The sequence below is a fragment of the Diplodia corticola genome (assembly GCF_001883845.1).
Source record: "Diplodia corticola strain CBS 112549 chromosome Unknown scaffold87, whole genome shotgun sequence".
Classification (NCBI taxonomy): Eukaryota; Fungi; Ascomycota; class Dothideomycetes; order Botryosphaeriales; family Botryosphaeriaceae; genus Diplodia; species Diplodia corticola.
In genome coordinates this window covers 33,860-50,502 of record NW_017971566.1, presented here as the reverse complement: position 1 = coordinate 50,502, position 16,643 = coordinate 33,860, and the positions used below count along the sequence as shown (strand labels likewise).

The 16,643-nt window shown below is 58.0% G+C and overlaps 6 protein-coding genes across 6 annotated transcripts; 4 read left to right on the top strand and 2 right to left on the bottom strand.

Moving 5' to 3' along the window:
• Nucleotides 1-276: 276 nt before the first annotated feature.
• Nucleotides 277-3,978, top strand: BKCO1_8700019 (nadh-ubiquinone oxidoreductase kda subunit; the record flags this gene model as incomplete). The annotated part of the gene is made up of 6 exons (XM_020279647.1): nt 277-333; nt 531-1,030; nt 1,232-1,716; nt 1,783-1,985; nt 2,036-2,286; nt 2,337-3,978. The coding sequence occupies 6 exons, from the start codon at nt 277-279 to the stop codon at nt 3,976-3,978; spliced, it is 3,138 nt and encodes a 1,045-aa protein (XP_020125482.1).
• Nucleotides 3,979-4,693: 715 nt separating this feature from the next.
• On the bottom strand, nt 4,694-6,487 carry BKCO1_8700018 (trans-aconitate 2-methyltransferase; the record flags this gene model as incomplete). Its single annotated transcript, XM_020279646.1, has 10 exons — nt 4,694-4,733; nt 4,791-4,893; nt 5,027-5,343; nt 5,493-5,633; nt 5,699-5,736; nt 5,790-5,839; nt 5,930-6,067; nt 6,135-6,223; nt 6,330-6,355; nt 6,422-6,487. 10 exons carry the CDS (start codon nt 6,485-6,487, stop codon nt 4,694-4,696), a joined length of 1,008 nt encoding a protein of 335 aa, XP_020125483.1.
• A 534-nt stretch (nt 6,488-7,021) lies between these two features.
• BKCO1_8700017 (o-methyltransferase) lies at nt 7,022-8,469 on the top strand (the record flags this gene model as incomplete). Its single annotated transcript, XM_020279645.1, has 5 exons — nt 7,022-7,198; nt 7,291-7,414; nt 7,465-7,591; nt 7,644-8,104; nt 8,156-8,469. 5 exons carry the CDS (start codon nt 7,022-7,024, stop codon nt 8,467-8,469), a joined length of 1,203 nt encoding a protein of 400 aa, XP_020125480.1.
• Nucleotides 8,470-9,028: 559 nt separating this feature from the next.
• On the bottom strand, nt 9,029-11,286 carry BKCO1_8700016 (fad dependent oxidoreductase; the record flags this gene model as incomplete). The annotated part of the gene is made up of 3 exons (XM_020279644.1): nt 9,029-10,204; nt 10,353-10,978; nt 11,244-11,286. 3 exons carry the CDS (start codon nt 11,284-11,286, stop codon nt 9,029-9,031), a joined length of 1,845 nt encoding a protein of 614 aa, XP_020125481.1.
• Nucleotides 11,287-12,167: 881 nt separating this feature from the next.
• BKCO1_8700015 (nucleoside hydrolase) lies at nt 12,168-13,512 on the top strand (the record flags this gene model as incomplete). The annotated part of the gene is made up of 4 exons (XM_020279643.1): nt 12,168-12,568; nt 12,619-12,964; nt 13,024-13,087; nt 13,142-13,512. 4 exons carry the CDS (start codon nt 12,168-12,170, stop codon nt 13,510-13,512), a joined length of 1,182 nt encoding a protein of 393 aa, XP_020125478.1.
• Nucleotides 13,513-13,798: 286 nt separating this feature from the next.
• Nucleotides 13,799-15,649, top strand: BKCO1_8700014 (serine peptidase; the record flags this gene model as incomplete). Its single annotated transcript, XM_020279642.1, has 4 exons — nt 13,799-14,177; nt 14,229-14,383; nt 14,450-14,572; nt 14,669-15,649. The coding sequence occupies 4 exons, from the start codon at nt 13,799-13,801 to the stop codon at nt 15,647-15,649; spliced, it is 1,638 nt and encodes a 545-aa protein (XP_020125479.1).
• Nucleotides 15,650-16,643: the final 994 nt, after the last annotated feature.

The window sequence follows — 16,643 nt, the reverse complement described above, 5'->3', positions numbered from 1 at the left end:
CATAGTCGTTGTGCAGTACCTAGTACGATTGGGTTAATGGCGATGAAAAATAGTTGGACCTTCACTCTTGATGATGCGTGTGGGGTTGATGAGGCGTGAGCATGCAGAGCAGGCAGGCGAGGGTTGTGTGGCCTGAGTCAGAAACGTCCCCGACCAATCAGCGCCCCGCTGACTTGAACTCCCGCCAAGACGGAGCCGCATCACGGTCGGCGGCAGCACCTCCAACGTCAACGGCCATCCCAACTCTCCACTCCGAACCCCCGGATAACCACCACAATGTCGCAGCCGGTCAAGTCCGCCGCGGCCAAGGTCGCTCAGGCCGCGTCCTTCAAGGTGCGATTGCCCTCCGCCCGCCCGTCCTAGCCTCCGATCGCGCCCTCGGTTGCCCTGGCCCTGCAAGCTCTCTCTCCCGTCCACCGCGGCCGCCGGAGCTCAGCGTCGGTGGGAGCAGCCATTGCGATGGCCCACATAAGCCTCCGCCCGCGTGAAACATACATTGACGCAATGCTCGCATTGGGCGGTGTGAACAGAAGTACACGGTGCAGCCCGAAGGCATCTGGGCGCGCATCAGCAACGTCCTCGCCGTCGACCCGAAGCGCAGCACCGGCGTGCCGCTGAACCCGCAGTTCCGCAACCCGCCCCCGGGCGCGCTCGACCCGGCCTCGTACGACGACCCGGTGACGGTGCCGGCGGGCGACATCGCCGACAACCCGTACTGGAAGCGCGACACGCGCCGCAGCTACCCGCGCCTGGCCTCGGTCACCCAGGGCGACGTCGTCGGCCTGCTGAGCGTGGGCAGCGCCGCCGCCGAGAAGGTCGAGCTGATCGGCGAGGCCGGCAAGAACAAGCTCGTCGCCGTGAGCGAGGAGGGCCAGAAGGGCGTGGCTGCCTTCTTTGAGAAGGATCCGGCCGCCGCGAAGAGCGTTTTGAACGCGGACGGTCTGCCGCCGCTGCCGAGTGGCCACCACACGTCTGGCAAGCTGGGCGAGAAGAAGTACAAGTTGGAGGAGGAGCAGTCGTATGCGGGAGCGTGAGTGGATACTCTTTTTATCTTCCTTTGTGCTCCCTTTTAGTTTGGAGGAGCTGTTGTGCTGACTTGGTTGCAGGTACCCTTGCAGGACTTTTACTTAGGAGCGAGGATAGTTCCTAGAAAAGAGAATAGAGATGGGGGTGCTTGTGTAAATATAGCACATGAAGAGAATGTGGTTTTGCTCGTATGCTTTGTTTTTAGGTGCGATGAACACCGTGATCTTGTGCAGCATGTTGGATTTCTGCAGAGCCGCGAATGGATAATGAGATACGTGGTCAAAGCCGGGCAGCGCTCACATAGTGTGTGCTCTGTTGGAAGTGGTCACATTGTGTCTCGCTTCTGCCTGACTGGGAAGGAACTGCGTTTGGCAGGTACTCGAAGTAAACACGCTTCAGGGTCCACGTCGCGTCGACCGCGCCCTCTCCCACCTCGCTGCGACTGCGACCCTCAAGGTTCGGCTATGGCGCTTTCACAAAGTGTGGGACAATTTCCGGGTGCTCTGGATGTTATCTTCACCTGCGACATCTGCCAGGCCAGTATCTCCGACATCTACGGCGAAGGTGGTCCCGGCGCGACTGTGACAGACTTTCAGGATGGCCGACCTCCCACCGCAGATCGACGCGTTACCTGCCTCTGGCTCACTCAGTGCATGCACCTGACATGTGGCAAGCATCTCGAGGGCGGCGGTGAGTCAGTCGCCCCCAACGTCTAGGCGGCGAGCCATGCCAGGCTGACAAAGACCCGGGTTGTAGGGGCGCCATTTCATCCGAAGGGCCAGCATCCCAAAGCTCCATGCCCACTGTGCCGCAGGGACAAGAATGACGAGAGACCAAGGACACTGTACGCTGTGCGAGGCTTGAGACCTGGCAATTTTGATCCCGATATACCACACGAATTGTTCCAAGTACCACCGATGAAACTTCAAGGCCAGAGCGTGGAGAGGGAAGCTTTGCAGGTGCAGTGTCTTTGTTTGCCCTATCTTGCTTTCTCTGCTCACTCTGCTAGTTCCAATACCTCTCCCTCATCCGTTTTGCCACATCCATATCCCATAGACATAACGAGCTGCAGCAAGAGAAGCGCGAGATCGAGTCACAAGCAAAGAAGCTTGCTTCCGAGAATGCAGCAACGACCACGGAGAATAGAGAGCTCAAGGCTAAGCTCTTGTCCCTCGAGAAAGATAACACGGATATTGGAAAATGGAGGCAGAGGCTTCCGAAGATTACGCACTACCTGAAGCAGTGGCCGATGGTCATGCAGTAAGCTTCCCATGACGAGGCTTGTTTACGCCTTATTTATCTGATGGCAGGGAAGTAAACCAGCTGCGGGAACAGCTTGCTGACTTGGGCTATGCGGTGCCCAAAAAAGACTATACTTTCCGCGACGCGGTGGATGACAAGTATGAGCGGACGGTAGACTCAAATCTACCGGAGAGCACCATCCGCGAAAGGGAAGTCTCAACAGTGAGAGCACCCACAAACCATACACGTACCGAGTATAGGACAGGTAGGGACCAATTTCTCCTTTCAGATCATGGCAATTTTGTATTGACTAAACACCCTGGGTCAAAAGCACAAACCCATATTTCCGAGTCAAGTTCCAGTCGAAAAAGAAAGCTTTCTGAGTTGAACGCCAGCATTGCTTCTGAATACGATCAACAGTGGCAGGATCACCATCGGAAAGACCGTGTTCCAGATACCAGAGTAACTATCCAAGGTCTCTTGTCTGGCCCAACAGCGAACTTGGAAAAAGTACAGATATCACGCGCATCGAATGCGTTTCCGTCAGATCCAGCAGATATCCCTGAGGCACAAGTATTTAAGGATGGTGAATGGCATACAAACCCCAATAGAGAAGCGCGTCAACGTATTTCGCATACGCCGAAGCCTCGAGTCTTGCCAGAGAACTGCGGCAAATACCTCATGACCGGAGGTTTGGCTCATTCCACGGATCGTCTGCAAAACGCTATGGGAAACAAAACCCATTCACAAGAAGACCAGCGTCACGGTATTCTACATGCGCATGGGGTGGGAGATACCTACGAGGATGAAACGGCATTCCATGTTTACGATAGGCAACCAGAAACCATTCGGCAACCCGTGTTCAGGCGAATGCACGATCGAACTACATTCGCAAATCCCTCAACGTCTCAGGTAAACCAGCTGCCACAAAACTGGCCGACCATCCAGAAGCCCGATGTTGGAAACGAGCAGTTGAGGGAATTGGGGCTCTCGACGCATGCAAAAAAGCCGGAGAGGTGTCAGAATATCAACCATGGATCTGCAACCCCATTGACAAGGACACATCAAGCCTCTGGAATGCCATCAGTCAGGCAAAATTCAAGTCCATTCTTCTCGAGAGTGCGAGGAGGAGCTCGCTCCGGCTTGAGCCCTGGTGTAGCAGGTCTATCTGCAAACGCTCGCGTGGGTACTGTATCTAAGAGAACCAATGCGCCAATGCCTCCTCCAAACAAATGGTCTCAGCCGCGTGGTCTCAACGGCCTTTCCTTCATCGACGCCCCACGAGATCAGTCTCAAAGCCAGCCGCTGTATCAGGCCAGCAATATGTGGCCACCACAGAGAAATATCACCGACCGCCCTTTCATGGCACATAACCCCCAACGAACCCGCGATGGTTACTTCGTGCGTCCGGAGCAACCTCGACTTTCTTCTTCATACTTTGGTTCTGTTCCCCAACTTCAGCCAGCAGAGCCATTTCAGACACCGCGCATGCAGTCAATACCTCAATACGCTCCGCCAATCTCGTCCCGAAGGAATTTTACTCAGAACGATGCGCTCAACTTAGTCGAGAACTCAAGCCATCAGGCGCCTGCATCGTTCTATCAAAATCAGGAAAATGGGACGGGCTTTAGTAACATTGCGAGCCGTCAAGTTACGGAAGACCGGGGCCTCTTCTCATCTGCAGGCGGGAGGCGTGCTGTCAGGAGGTGATTCAACAAGTCTCTCGCATTGCAGGCTATTTGGGAGGCCCCCGTTTCATATTGGCTGTTGAAGACTACCATTGATGCTTTCCCAAACTCATCGAGCATTGCATCATTATTTCTTTCTGCTGAGCGTTCCGAGACAATCATGTTAGCAAGTCGCTTTGCTTTGGGAGTTGACCAGAGACCTCACGAGAATTCAGCAACAAGCTTGATCCGCATTTTCACATTTTTTCTTTTCTTTCTTGAGAGTACTAGTCGCTAAAAAGGTTCTATTTGGGTAGAACGTATGAGATCTGTGGACCCGGTAGGCAACCGAACAATGGTCAGGCGTCCAAGCAGTAAGCCACAGATCCACGCGCCCGTCAGCCGTTGCAAGACTTCTCCAATCAGAGGCTCAGCTCATCATCTTCCGACTGGTGGCCTCCGGCCAGACCTTCATGGGCTCGTTGAGGCTGCTTTGCCAAGGCAGGGAAAAGTTGCGCGGAGGATCAGATCTTCGATGTGCATGCATCCCGCACAACTTTCGGCTTCCGTGCATTCTTGTAGCAGATGAAACTTGATGGAGATGCTCACCAGGTCGGAACCAAATGTTGCAGTGTTTGTACGTTCATCCTGGATTTTTTTTTTGGGAGTATGTGTTGGAGTGAGAACGCTTTGACCAGGGGACAATGCTGATACCGAGGGCAGCGCTCCAGGATAGATACGTCATCCTACCCATCAGCTCAGGTATTTGTGTCTGGTTTTCTGCCGAACACGACGTAGCTGAGCGCCGATTAGCGAATGTTCCTTTGTGGTGGGAAGTAAGAAGACGCGACGCACAACGAAACGTAGCTGTGGAATTTGTTGGCCATCAGCTCCTTTCGCATCCGCATCAGCATCACTTCCATCTCCGCGCGCGATCGGCCGAACTCTCTGGTCATGCCTAAGAAAAGAAGGGGAATCAGAACGGCCGCAATGGAAACGACGCAGTTCATTAGACGTTGAGACGGAGGACGAGAAAAAGACCGAAAAAAAAAAAACCCCCCCCACCCGCACATACATGCATACACACATACCTCGAAGCAAAAAAGCCTCCCCGCCCTCGAGCAGGTTCAGCCTCTCGAGCGCGCCGATGCGCTTCAGCCGCTTTTCCTTGGGCCACTCGGACGTGGGCACCTTGAAGACGACCTCCTCGACGTCGGCGAAGCCCTGTTCGACCATGTACCGCTTGTACCACCGCGGCGCGTCGGCGTCGGCCCCGATGGCCTCGCCGATGTCCCAGAAGGTCTGGCAGAGTTCGACGTAGCCCGATTCTTGGTCCAGGGTGCCGTCGTCGGATTGCGGGACGGGCCAGACGCAGGAGAGTTCGAGCCAGCCGTTGGGTTTGAGGTGGCTGTGTGTGTGCGCGTGTATTGGGGATGTCAGTGAGGGGTCTTGTTTTCTTCTTCTTCTTCTTCTTCTTCTTCTTCTTCTTCTTCTTCTTTCTTGCCAGAGGGACAAATGTCTCCGAGGGGCACAGGAGGCGGGGAGGAGGCGACATACTCATACGCTTGGCCGATCAGGCGTGGCCAGTTCCGGATTGAGAGGTAACAGTCGCGCGTGTGGATGAAGTCGAAGCTCTCCTGCTTGAACTGCCAGTCCATCTCGCAATCGTCGACTTCGAAGTAACAATTCGGCGGTGTCCTTTTCCGTCCGGGACGGGTTAGCGACGGATTGCTCGCGTGGCGATATCGTGCTCCCGCACATACCATATTGGTTGCACTGGTGCGATGTCGGTCCCGATGACCTGGTTTTTGGTCAACGACTGCTCGGTTTCGCGTGGGGCGTGACTGTACTGACCTCGGCCGATTGGAATTTCTCGGCCATGTCGATGGCCCAGATGCCGGTTCCTGATGATGGGTGTGTATCAGAGGAGTTTGGGTGCACAGAAAGAGAGAGAGAGAGAGAGAGAGAGAGAGAGAGAGAGAGGGGCGACCCACCTGTGCCGATGTCGAGGATTTTTTGCGGATCATCGCGGAGAGGGGCGAGGTACAGCTTGTCGCCCTGGAGCAGGGTGTATTTGTGGTGCTGCATGTCCATCCGGTCGAGCTCGTACTCGTCGACGGGGAGCATGTACTCTTGGCTCACAGTGAGCAGGATAGCTCGGGCAGAATGGAGGGAGGGAGAGAGTCATAGAGCACAAACCCTGAGTGCCGTAGGCTGGGTATATCCTGCCATTTTCCTCACGCCCCCTCCTAATTTCGGAGGCGATGGAGGTCAAGACGCTCGAGGTGCTGACAGATGGCAGTTAGTGAGACGGCTCGTGGCTGCCACCAAAAGGACATGTAGCGGCGGCGGGTGGCGGCGGGATAGCTGGCTACATGCCTGGACTCCGCATACGCCTCGTCGGAGAATTCTGCTGCAGACTGGTGGTTAAGTCTGTGCGTGAACATGGAGAGTTTTCAACCGAGGGGTGCATGATTTGGGCTTACATCAGGCTCGATTTCCCGCGGCAAGTCGTAGGCAGCAGTGGCTCGTTCGGGATCTAGCTCGGCCATGGCAGGTGGTGATGCAGCGGGGAAAAAGGCCAGCGGCTGACGCAGAAGCGAGCATGCTGGGCGGGAGGCGGGAATGGCGTCTTATAGCTCGGCGGGCAGTCCAGCCAGGCGGCTAAGCTCAGGGGATGGTACAGACCGGTAGCCATCAGCCACAGGTTGACGCAGATCGCAGGCGGGTGAGGTACAGGGGATCGGCGGCCAGCAGGGGTGGAGATCGTCGACATGGGGGCAAACGCGGGGCGCCGGGCCGCAGTGCAGTGGGTTGCGAGCCCGTCACATCCGTGGCACTGTCGCAAGCATGTGCAACGCGCGCACACCCTATCTCTTCACCCATCACTCAGCAGCGTGGCCGCCAATGGCTGGTGTGCTGCCACGCCTTCCCAACCATCACGGTCGCGTGTCGCTTCGCACCTGCCCACTCGACCAGCCATGACCGACCCACCTCTGCGCACCTGCACATCCGCCCAGTCTCTGCTTTAAAACTCATGCACACCCTCCTCAAGACCGTTGCCAACCCGGTGCTCTACTGCCACAATGTCGGAATCGCTCAAAGCTTTGTCCAATCATCTGTCCAAGGAGATCGGCGATTACTCCGACTCGTCCGGCCCGGATGGCTTCGCCCAGCGCAAGAGGATCATCGCCCTCGCCCGGGAAATCATCGACGATGTTCAAGACCCGCGCGAGAAACCGTTCGATGACTACTGCGTGTGGGTAAGTTTTCCATGGCTCCCGTCCGCCTACCCCGCGCTCTGCCCCGGTAGCCATACGTCGAAAAGTCGTGGCCTGACCACTAACGTCCACAGATGGCCGAGATGGGTGCTCTGCGCCTCTTGATGGACTGGCGCGCGCTTGAGCACATTCCTTCTGACGGGTGCATCTCTTATGCTGATTTGGCTGCCAAGGTCAATGCTGAAGAGCCTTTGCTGCGTAAGTGTCACACCTCTCATGTGCAATCCATCCTGACCCTTCTTCGCCAGGTCGATTCGCATGGGTGCTTGTGTCCACCGGCGTCCTCAGACAGATCGGCGACGATTGCGTCGCCCACACCAAATTCTCGCCGATATACGCAAATGACGTCCCGCAAGGCAAATTTTTTCAGATCATGTACCCAGTTGCCGCTGCTTGACGAAACACTCCAATGCTGACAGCCGCCTAGGTTCGATGAGGGTCTTGTGCCTTACTCGAAGTTCCCAGAGTACTTCAGGAAGTACGGCCGCAAGGAGCCCCTGGAGCCGACGCACTCTCCCCATGGCTTCGGCTGGGGCGTGCCAGAGAAGAACTTCTGGGATGCATGCACAGCAGAGCGCATTGCCGCCGTCAACATCAGCATGCAAACGCTGGACCAAAAGCTGCCCGTGGTCGGAATTTACCCGTTCGAGTGGATTGTGGAGAACGCTGACAAGGTTTCACCCGATGCGCCACTCGTCGTCGACGTCGGTGGCGGCAAGGGCCAGGTGCTCGCGCAGATCAAGGGAAAGCTGCCTGAACTCCCCTCCGAGCGCCTCGTTCTTCAGGATCGAGAGCCTACCATCAAGGAAGCCGAGGAAAGCAGGCCGCCGCAGCTGAAGGGCGCGAGGTTCATGGTCCATGACTTCTTCCAGCCGCAGCCCGTCAAGGGTAAGCATCAATATTGTGCCGGTGTTGAGAAGTTGTGCTGATTGATAGCAGGAGCACTGGTATACTTCCTCCGCCGTATCATGCATGACTGGTCGGACAAGTACAATGCGCAAATCCTCGGCCACTGTAAGGATGCGATGACACCACACTCGCGCATCATCATAATGGACCAGGTCATGCCGAACCCGCCGACGACCCTGCCGTCCCAGACGGACATCTGCATGATGAACCTTGGTGCGAAGGAGCGAACCATCAAGGATTGGCATACGCTGATTGACTTGGCCGGGCTGGATCTCGTTAAGATTTGGCAGATACCCTCGTCGGAAGTGTCGGTAATTGAGTGCAAAAAGAGGGCTGAGGCGTAAAGTGTGCTCTGAGGTAGTTAATTCTGTCTTACTTAACGGCGGCTGAGTGTTCTTTCCTAGGACTTGAAGACGCTCTTCTTGCACATTAACGTCTATTTTCACATAACATGGTAACAGATCTGCTCACAGTACTTCCTCTTCCTCCCCCCTTTTGCTCTCTTTTCTTTTCCTTGGTTGAGCATTCCACTTTCGCTCGAACTCGTTCCGATGAAAGCATACCGGTTGCGATGTCGTCGAGGACAATTCTTCTAACGTGAAAGCAGTACTTCGCTCACAGTAATGTCGTGCCTGACTGTAGGTCTGAACCTTTTGTAGATTCTGATTTTGTGATATGCTGTGTGACTTCGGGCCGTCTGAATCTGGGTGGGCTCGCATCAATTGCATCCAGTTGTGCTGTCAGTCATGCACATTTATGGCCACGCATTTTGTAGTGCAACATCATGTCACATGAAAGAATCCGAGCCCCTCCAGGCCCGATGGAAAAACGACTGTATTAACGCCGCTCTTTTCCGAGCATGAGAGCATCGAACCATTCGTTCGTCCCTCGTCCCTCGATCACCTAACACCCGAACAAGCGCTCGGCCGCCTTCCCGGCATGCAGCGAGGCCAGCCTCTCCTCGGTCGCGAGGTAGCATTCGGGCAGCCACCCGCTCACGTCCTCGCCCCGCATCATGCCCGCCAGCGCCTCGCCGCTCAGCCAGCAGTTGCCCATGCCGTACCCGTTGAACCCGGCCGCGATCCACTCCCCACCACCGCCGCCGCCGCCGCCGCCGCCGCCGTTCCGTCGCCCCGTCGCGGCTTCCGGCAGCCGCCCCACCAGCGGCACGCCGTCGGCCGTGAAGCCCATGATGCCGGACCACTTGCTCGTCACTTTGGGGTGATGATGCTGCCGTCCCTCTTCTCCTCCTCTTTCTCCTCCTCCTTCCGCTCCTCCCGCTCCTGCTCCTCCTGCTTCCCCTCCTCCTCGTTGCTGCCGGCCGGGCAGCAGCGCCTGATCCCAGACGTCGTCGGCGAACTCGGCCGGCAGCACGCGCTCCAGCGTGGCGAGCGACGTCTGCGACACGCGGCTGTCGTCGGCGGTCAGCAGGTCGGCCGCCGTGGCCGTCTCGCCGCCGATGAAGACGGCGCCGGTGGCGGCGTGCTGCTGCATGTAGTGCAGGCCGAGGTCGAAGATGGGGTCGTCGGAGGAGGAGGAGGAGGAGTCGGAGTCGTTGGGGTCGTCGGAGTCGATGTCGTTTCCGTTTTCGTTTTCGTCGATGCTGATGTTGGTGTCGTTCGCGCTTGAGACGTTGTTCGTTTGTTGCTGTTTTCGTTGTCGTCGTGGTCGTCGTACTGCCTTGACGCTGCCGTAGAAGCTGAGCGTCCTGCTGTCGCCCTGCTTGGGGAAAGCCGGCCCGCAGTCCTGCACCGTCATGGTGCCGCGCAGCGGGAAGAGGGCGCCGCGTTTGCGGAGGCGCGGGAGGAGGTGGCCCGTGTGGCCGTTGGTGCAGTAGACGACTTCGGTGGCTCGGATGGTGCCGCGGGGGGTGGTGACGAGGTAGGGGTGCGTGGGGTCGTGGTCGTGGTCGTGCTCGTCCGAGGAGGTGACGGAGGTGACGGGCGTCCAGGTCTCGATGCGGAGCCGGTCGGGGTGCTGCGAGAGGAGGTGCGACCAGGTGCGGGTGATGAGACGGTACGGCCATAGTGCGCCGCCCTTGCCGATGGCGCCCCCGGCGACGTGGCGGAGTTTGTATTTCTTTTGATGCCTCTTGTTAGCATGTGGCTTTGCTGTTTGCCCGGGGCGAGCGGCTCCTGCTCCACTCAACGTCCGTCCGCAAAAGGAACACAACAGCGCTTGCTTGCTTGCCCAATTGCCCGCTCGCTCTCAACACTCGCTCACTCACCTCCTCCAGCTCCTCCCTCCCCACCATCCTCATCTGACCCCTCCACTCCCCCGGCATCCCCTCCTCAAACGCCTCCACCGACCCCCGCAGCTTCTCCACCACCCCCTCATCCCTCAACGCCAACACCTTGTCCACCGCCCTCAACTCGCTCGCCTCGGCAACCCCCTCCCCGAGCCCCTCCCCCCGATCATCCATCACCACCTCAAACATCCTCTCCACATTCCTCAGCGTGAACCCCGCCACCTTTGCCGCCATGCCCGCGCCAAACTCGTCCCGCAGCCCCGCAAAGTCCGCCACCGCCGACGACACCAGGTGCCCGCCGTTGCGCCCCGTGGCGCCGCTGGTCAGCCCGCGCGCCTCGCACACGACGACGACGTCATCGGCAGCACCTTCGGGTTGGTCCTTGGAGAGGAGCGCGCGCACGAGGCTGCAGGCGGTGATGCCGGAGCCGATGACGACGGTGGTTGCGCGCGCTGGGAGGGTGGTGGCGGTGGTGGGGAGGTCGTGCGGTGGGTTTTGCCAGAATGCGGGGGTGGGGCGCGGGTGGGGGAGGCCCGGGTCGGCTTGGATGAGGTGCGAGATGCGGGTGAGGAGGTCTGGATCGGAGCGGGTGGGTGTGGTTAGTACTGGTGGGTTGTGTGGTTAATTAAGGTGGGGGGATTGCCTTCTGATGCCATGGTGGGTTGAGTGTGTTTTTCCCCAGAATGCCCGAGGCTGGCTGGATGGATTGGGTAGGGTTTTTGGTCATGAGCGAGCGGAGACAAAAAACACCATGTTGGCGCCCCGTACGTGGGTGATATATGAGCTCGGCTCTGCATACCTGATGGGGAGGCGCGGGGTTTGAGCGGATGTCGCGCACGGCGGGCTAAGTCTTATCTGGTTAAGCGCCACCCGATTGCACTTTCCTCCACTCTTGGGCGTGTTGACCCGCCATCTGGCTAGCTCCACGTGCTCTTATCTTGGATGCTGGGAGGTTCATCCGCGCTGATAGCGACAAGTCTGCCACCCGGAGCCGGAGCTTTCACGCTTGCGACCTCGACATGTCCTACTCGACCCTCGTCGGTTCGGTCATCGGGCTGGGCGTCTCAGTTCAGTCTTGTGGAAGTGAAGGTTTTTTGTTTTTGTTTTTTTCCTTTCTCTATGCTGATGTTTTTTGTTAATGTTTGCAGGGCCGCCATTGGATGGTGCCGTGCATCGGACGTCGTTCTCGCTGCTGGGGACGGCGGCGTTGATGTGCCCCACGGACTGCTACTGAGAGGCGTGATCCTTCTGTTTCGCGTGGGCAGTTCGAACTAATATTTAGACTTGAGCAGAGGGTTGAGATGTACATGGATATGTGTAATCACCGGAACCAAGTATTTACATAGTTAACCAACCATGGCCGAGCCCATCAGGCGGTCAGGGTTATAGAAGGCTGGTCCAGAGCTAACCAACCAGAGAGCGGCCCGTGGGTAGATAAAGCATCGGGAAGTACGTCACGACAGGGACGATCGGCAGGCCCAAGTGCCGACCGAGAGAAGACTGCCAGACTGTTATCCGGGCAGCGTGACCACATCTGTCCACCACCGCTCGAGGGCTTGTCCGCATCGCGTAGAAACACCTGAAGATCTCCACGGCGGTCTCCGCCGCGCTCGGCTCCCGACCTGCATTTAGGGCACTACTTTCTCAGCCGTCAATTATCGACAGCAGCATCCAGCCCGAGGATGACGACGAAATGCCGAGCTCCTCGCAATCGAGAGACGACTATAAAATGGGCTCGTGGCTCGCCAGCTTCCGTCCTGGCGGAGCAGTGACTACTCCAGACCGCCAGCCACCATGAGGATTTCCGCATCAGCACTCTCCCTGCTGCCGCTCGCTGCGGCGGTCCCTGCGAGCACACATTTGCGCAGACAGGAGCCGGTGTATGACTACAACACCACGACGGCCAACACGACGACGACTGGCGCGTACCGGCCAAAGGTCATCCTCGACAACGACTGGAGCCCGGCTGGGTTCATTCCCTTCCTGCAGGCGCTGGATGCAGGGTGGGAGGTGCTCGGGCTCGCGTCCGACACGGCCAACAGCTGGGCGCTGCAGACGGGGCTGCACGGGCTGGCGACGCTGGAGGTGGGCGGCCTGTCCGACTGCATCCCCGTGTACAAGGGCGCCGACTGGCCGCTGATCCACACCCCGGAGCGGTATGCGGCGTGGAAAGCCGTGCACGGCGCGCTGCCTTGGTGGGTAGATGGACTCGTCAATTGAAAAAGCAACACTGACATGTCGGCAGGGAGGGCGCGTTCGCGGCCGAGAACCTCACGGCCGAAGCGCTGGGCTCCGATCCGACCTCTGGCTCGCCCACGCGCATCTCGCGCGCTGCCTTCACCGAGGGCTTCCCCAACGCGACGTTTGCCACCGACACCAACGCCGCCTACTTCATGGTGCAGCAGGTGCGCAAGTACCCGGGCCAGGTGAGCATCTACTCGGGCGGCGCCCTGACCAACGTCGCCCTGGCCGTGCGCATGGACCCGGACTTTGCGAGCCTGGCCAAGGAGCTGGTCATCATGGGCGGCTATGTCGACGTCAACCTGCTGCAGGTGACGGGCAGCGTGCTGCAGGCCGATCTCAGCTCCGACGTGAGTACCCAACGACTTCCCCACCACTTCCTCCCACGCTGACCGGCGACTAATTGCAGATCAACCTCATGATCGACCCCGAGGCGGCCAAGATCGCGCTTACCGCCCCGTTCCCCAACATCAGTAAGCGTTGAGACAAGCTTTTGCGAGTGGACTGCCCGACTGACGTGCGCGCAGCCATTGGCGGGAACGTGGCCAATCAGGTCATGTCGACCCAGGACTTCCTGGACGAAGTGTACGAGGTCGAGAACCCGTACTCGGCTCTCATGCACGAGTACTACGGCACCCAGTTTCCTTTCTGGGACGAGACGGCTGCCGCTATCATGCTCGACCCGACCATCGTGACCAACTCGACCCAGTTCTACCTCGACGTCGACGTCTCCTTTGCCAGCCCCAGCTACGGCAACATCCACGGCTACCAGAAGGCCCTGTCCCCGCCCAACGTGCGCCTCGTCAATTTCCCCATTTCCATTGACGGGGACAAGCTGAAGACGGCCATCAAGCGCGCCGTCCAGTACCCCAAGTCGTGTGCGGACCTGCAGCAGTAGATTACTTTATTAATAGATCACTAAAACAAGCAATCAACGGCACAGCTTGGCAATAGCTTGCGCATGCAATACGCGCTATAGGTGGGGGGTTGCCAGACCGATTGGGAAGGTGGAACACCCTTGTGAACTGATAACAACCCCAGTCGCACTCCCACCATTGCTTTGAACGAGGGAAGGTCTTCGTATAAGAAGCCGCGTCTTCAGATATGCGGAATATAAGAAGCCGAGTCTTCAGACGACATGCGGCACTGCTTCCTGCACGCGCCTTCTGCTTGCACTGTTGCCAATGATGAAGTGGTCCACCGCGGCCATCCTCGTCGGCTGCCTTTTCGGCGCCACCACCACCGCCAACATCCTCCCCAAACACCGTTCGCTCTTCCGTCCTCCCCCTCCTCCCGAAGCCGATCAAGTCGCGAGCGCTCTCAAGGCCCGGAGCACCGGCACCGGCGTTTTCGAGCAACTCATCGACCATGACGACCCGTCTCTCGGCACCTTTTCCCAGCGGTACTGGTGGAACGATGAGTTCTGGGCCGGACCGGGCTCGCCCGTCGTCTTCTTCACTCCCGGCGAGGGTGCGGCTGATGGCTACGAGGGCTACCTGACCAACCGCACCATCACCGGCATGTTTGCCCAGGCCATCCAAGGTGCCGGGGTTATGCTTGAGCGTCAGTGAAACCGCCCACATTCCACCGCACTCTGTGCTGACCCTCGTTCAGACCGCTACTGGGGCGAATCTTCCCCGTTCGACGACCTGACGGCGGAAAACCTGCAGTATCTGACCCTGCCGCAATCTATCAAGGACATAACCTACTTCGCCAAGAACGTAGTCTTTCCCTTCGACACGAACGGCAGCAGCCAGGCCACCCGTGCTGTCAGTCCCCCTCTCTTATTCTAATCGCTCCGAACGACTGTGTTAACGAAATGCGTATTGCCTCAGCCCTGGGTCTTCTCCGGCGGCTCCTACAGCGGCGCGCTGGCCGGCTGGGTCGAAGCCGTGGACCCCGGCACATTCTGGGCCTACCACGCCTCCTCCGCCGTCGTCGAAGCAATCAGCGACTTTGTAAGCCCCTCTCTTCCCCCCCGCCCAGAACTGAAAAAAAGAAAGAAAGAAAGAAACAAATTCCCCAAACACTAACACCTCCCCCCACACACACAGTGGCAATACTTCGCCCCCATCCAAGCCGGCATGCCACCCAACTGCAGCGCCGACCTCTCCCTCGTCATCGACCACGTCGACGCCGTGCTCGCCAACGGCACCGCCGCCGACAAGGCCGCGCTCAAGGCCCCCTTCGGCGCCCTCGCCTCCCTCGCCCACGACGACGACTTCGCGTCCGCGCTCGAAAACGGGCCGTGGCAGTGGCAAGGCAACCAGTTCTACACGGACTACTCGACCTTCTACGAGTTCTGCGACTACGTCGAGAACGCCGCGCCCTCGCTGATGTCCAACAGCACCACCACCACCGCTCCCTCAGCAACTGCCGACGGCGTCGGCCTGGAAAAGGCCCTCGCCGGCTACGCCGCCTGGATGCGCGACGTCCTGCTGCCGGGGTACTGCGCGAGCTACGGGTACGCCGAGTGGACGGATGAAGATTCCGTCGGCTGCTTCGACACGTACGACGCTGCTTCGCCCATCTTCGCCGACCGCTCCGTCGCCAACGCCGCCAACAGGCAGTGGGAGTGGTTCCTGTGCAACGAGCCGCTGGACTTCTGGCAGGACGGCGCGCCGGCAGGTACTCCGTCGATCGTGTCGAGGTTGGTGACGCCGGGGTATTGGGAGAGGCAGTGCGGGCTGTTCTTCCCGGATGGTGGCGGTGATGCGCCGACGTATGGGCATGCGGAGGGGAAGACGGTGGATGATGTTAATGCGTATACGGGTGGGTGGAGCAGGACGAATACGACGAGGGTGGTGTGGGTCAATGGCGAGTTCGATCCGTGGAGGGATGCGACCGTGTCGTCGGATTTCAGGCCGGGCGGCCCGCTGCAGTCGACGGAGGCGGCGCCCGTGTTTGTCATTCCGGATGGAATTCATTGCTCGGATTTGTTGACGAGCAATGCGGAGGCGAACGAGGGCGTGCGGGAGGTTGTTGATGCCGTGGTGGCGCAGGTGGTGGCGTGGGTGGGTGAGTATTATAAGTGATTGTGGTGGTGAGGAATTGATGGGAAAGTGCTTGACTTTTGGAAATGAGGATTGGATGTGCGAAATCTGGTGGGTTTGGATTTTGGAACGTTTAATATTCGTCGTGTTCTTTTCATTACAGGAGAAACTTGATATACAACGTTTTGAGCCTGTCATATAACACCGAATAGCGATATCATCGCTCACAAAAACACAAACTAACAGAGTTGACGGCCAGATGAGTTGTTTGCATATGAATGATTCCCATCAAGCTGCAGCCTCGCGAAGTTCCGTAGAAGGTTCGCCCCTCCCGCTCAGTTTTGCAGCTGAGCATGCCCAAAGCCTTCCAGATATCCAATCAAGAGTTCTTTAAACATCTCGATACATGTTGCGTTCAACCAAATCCAGATGGCCTTCACCGGTTCAATCGCACTCCCCTGAGGATGGCGCCTTCGCTTACACAGCTTCTTACAACTATCCACCATCTTCTCGCCTTCCGCATCCACCCACAAAGCTGCCGCCGAAATCTAAATTCACAAACGAGGGCGGGAAGTTAAGAAATCAAGAAGGCGACATCGAAGCTTATGTCACGCAAGGAGGTGAAGAAACCATTTCACCTGAGAGCATTGTCCCAGTTATAAGACATCTTCCGTGGGATGCTCTCGAATACAAGAGGGGCCACACGCAACTGAGCTGGACCGAATTTATCAACGAGACGAAGCCACAACCGTGAGTAATAGAAGCTTTTGCGGAGCCATCTCTCGAACTGCTCGTTGGTGCAGAATCAAGTACACCAGCGTTGAGCAATCAGAATAAACTCAAAGCCAAATCTAAGCTGTCCGGTGTCCACCATTGATGGATGGAAACAACCCGGAAGAGCTCCACATTCCATTATAATGACTCATCCTTACCAGCTTCTGATCCACTGTGAGCCTATTCCACCGGAGAAGTTGCCGACGTACAGGAAAAGGTTTGGGATAGCTGCATGCTGGCTAGCGCTGCTGGGTCTTTCTTT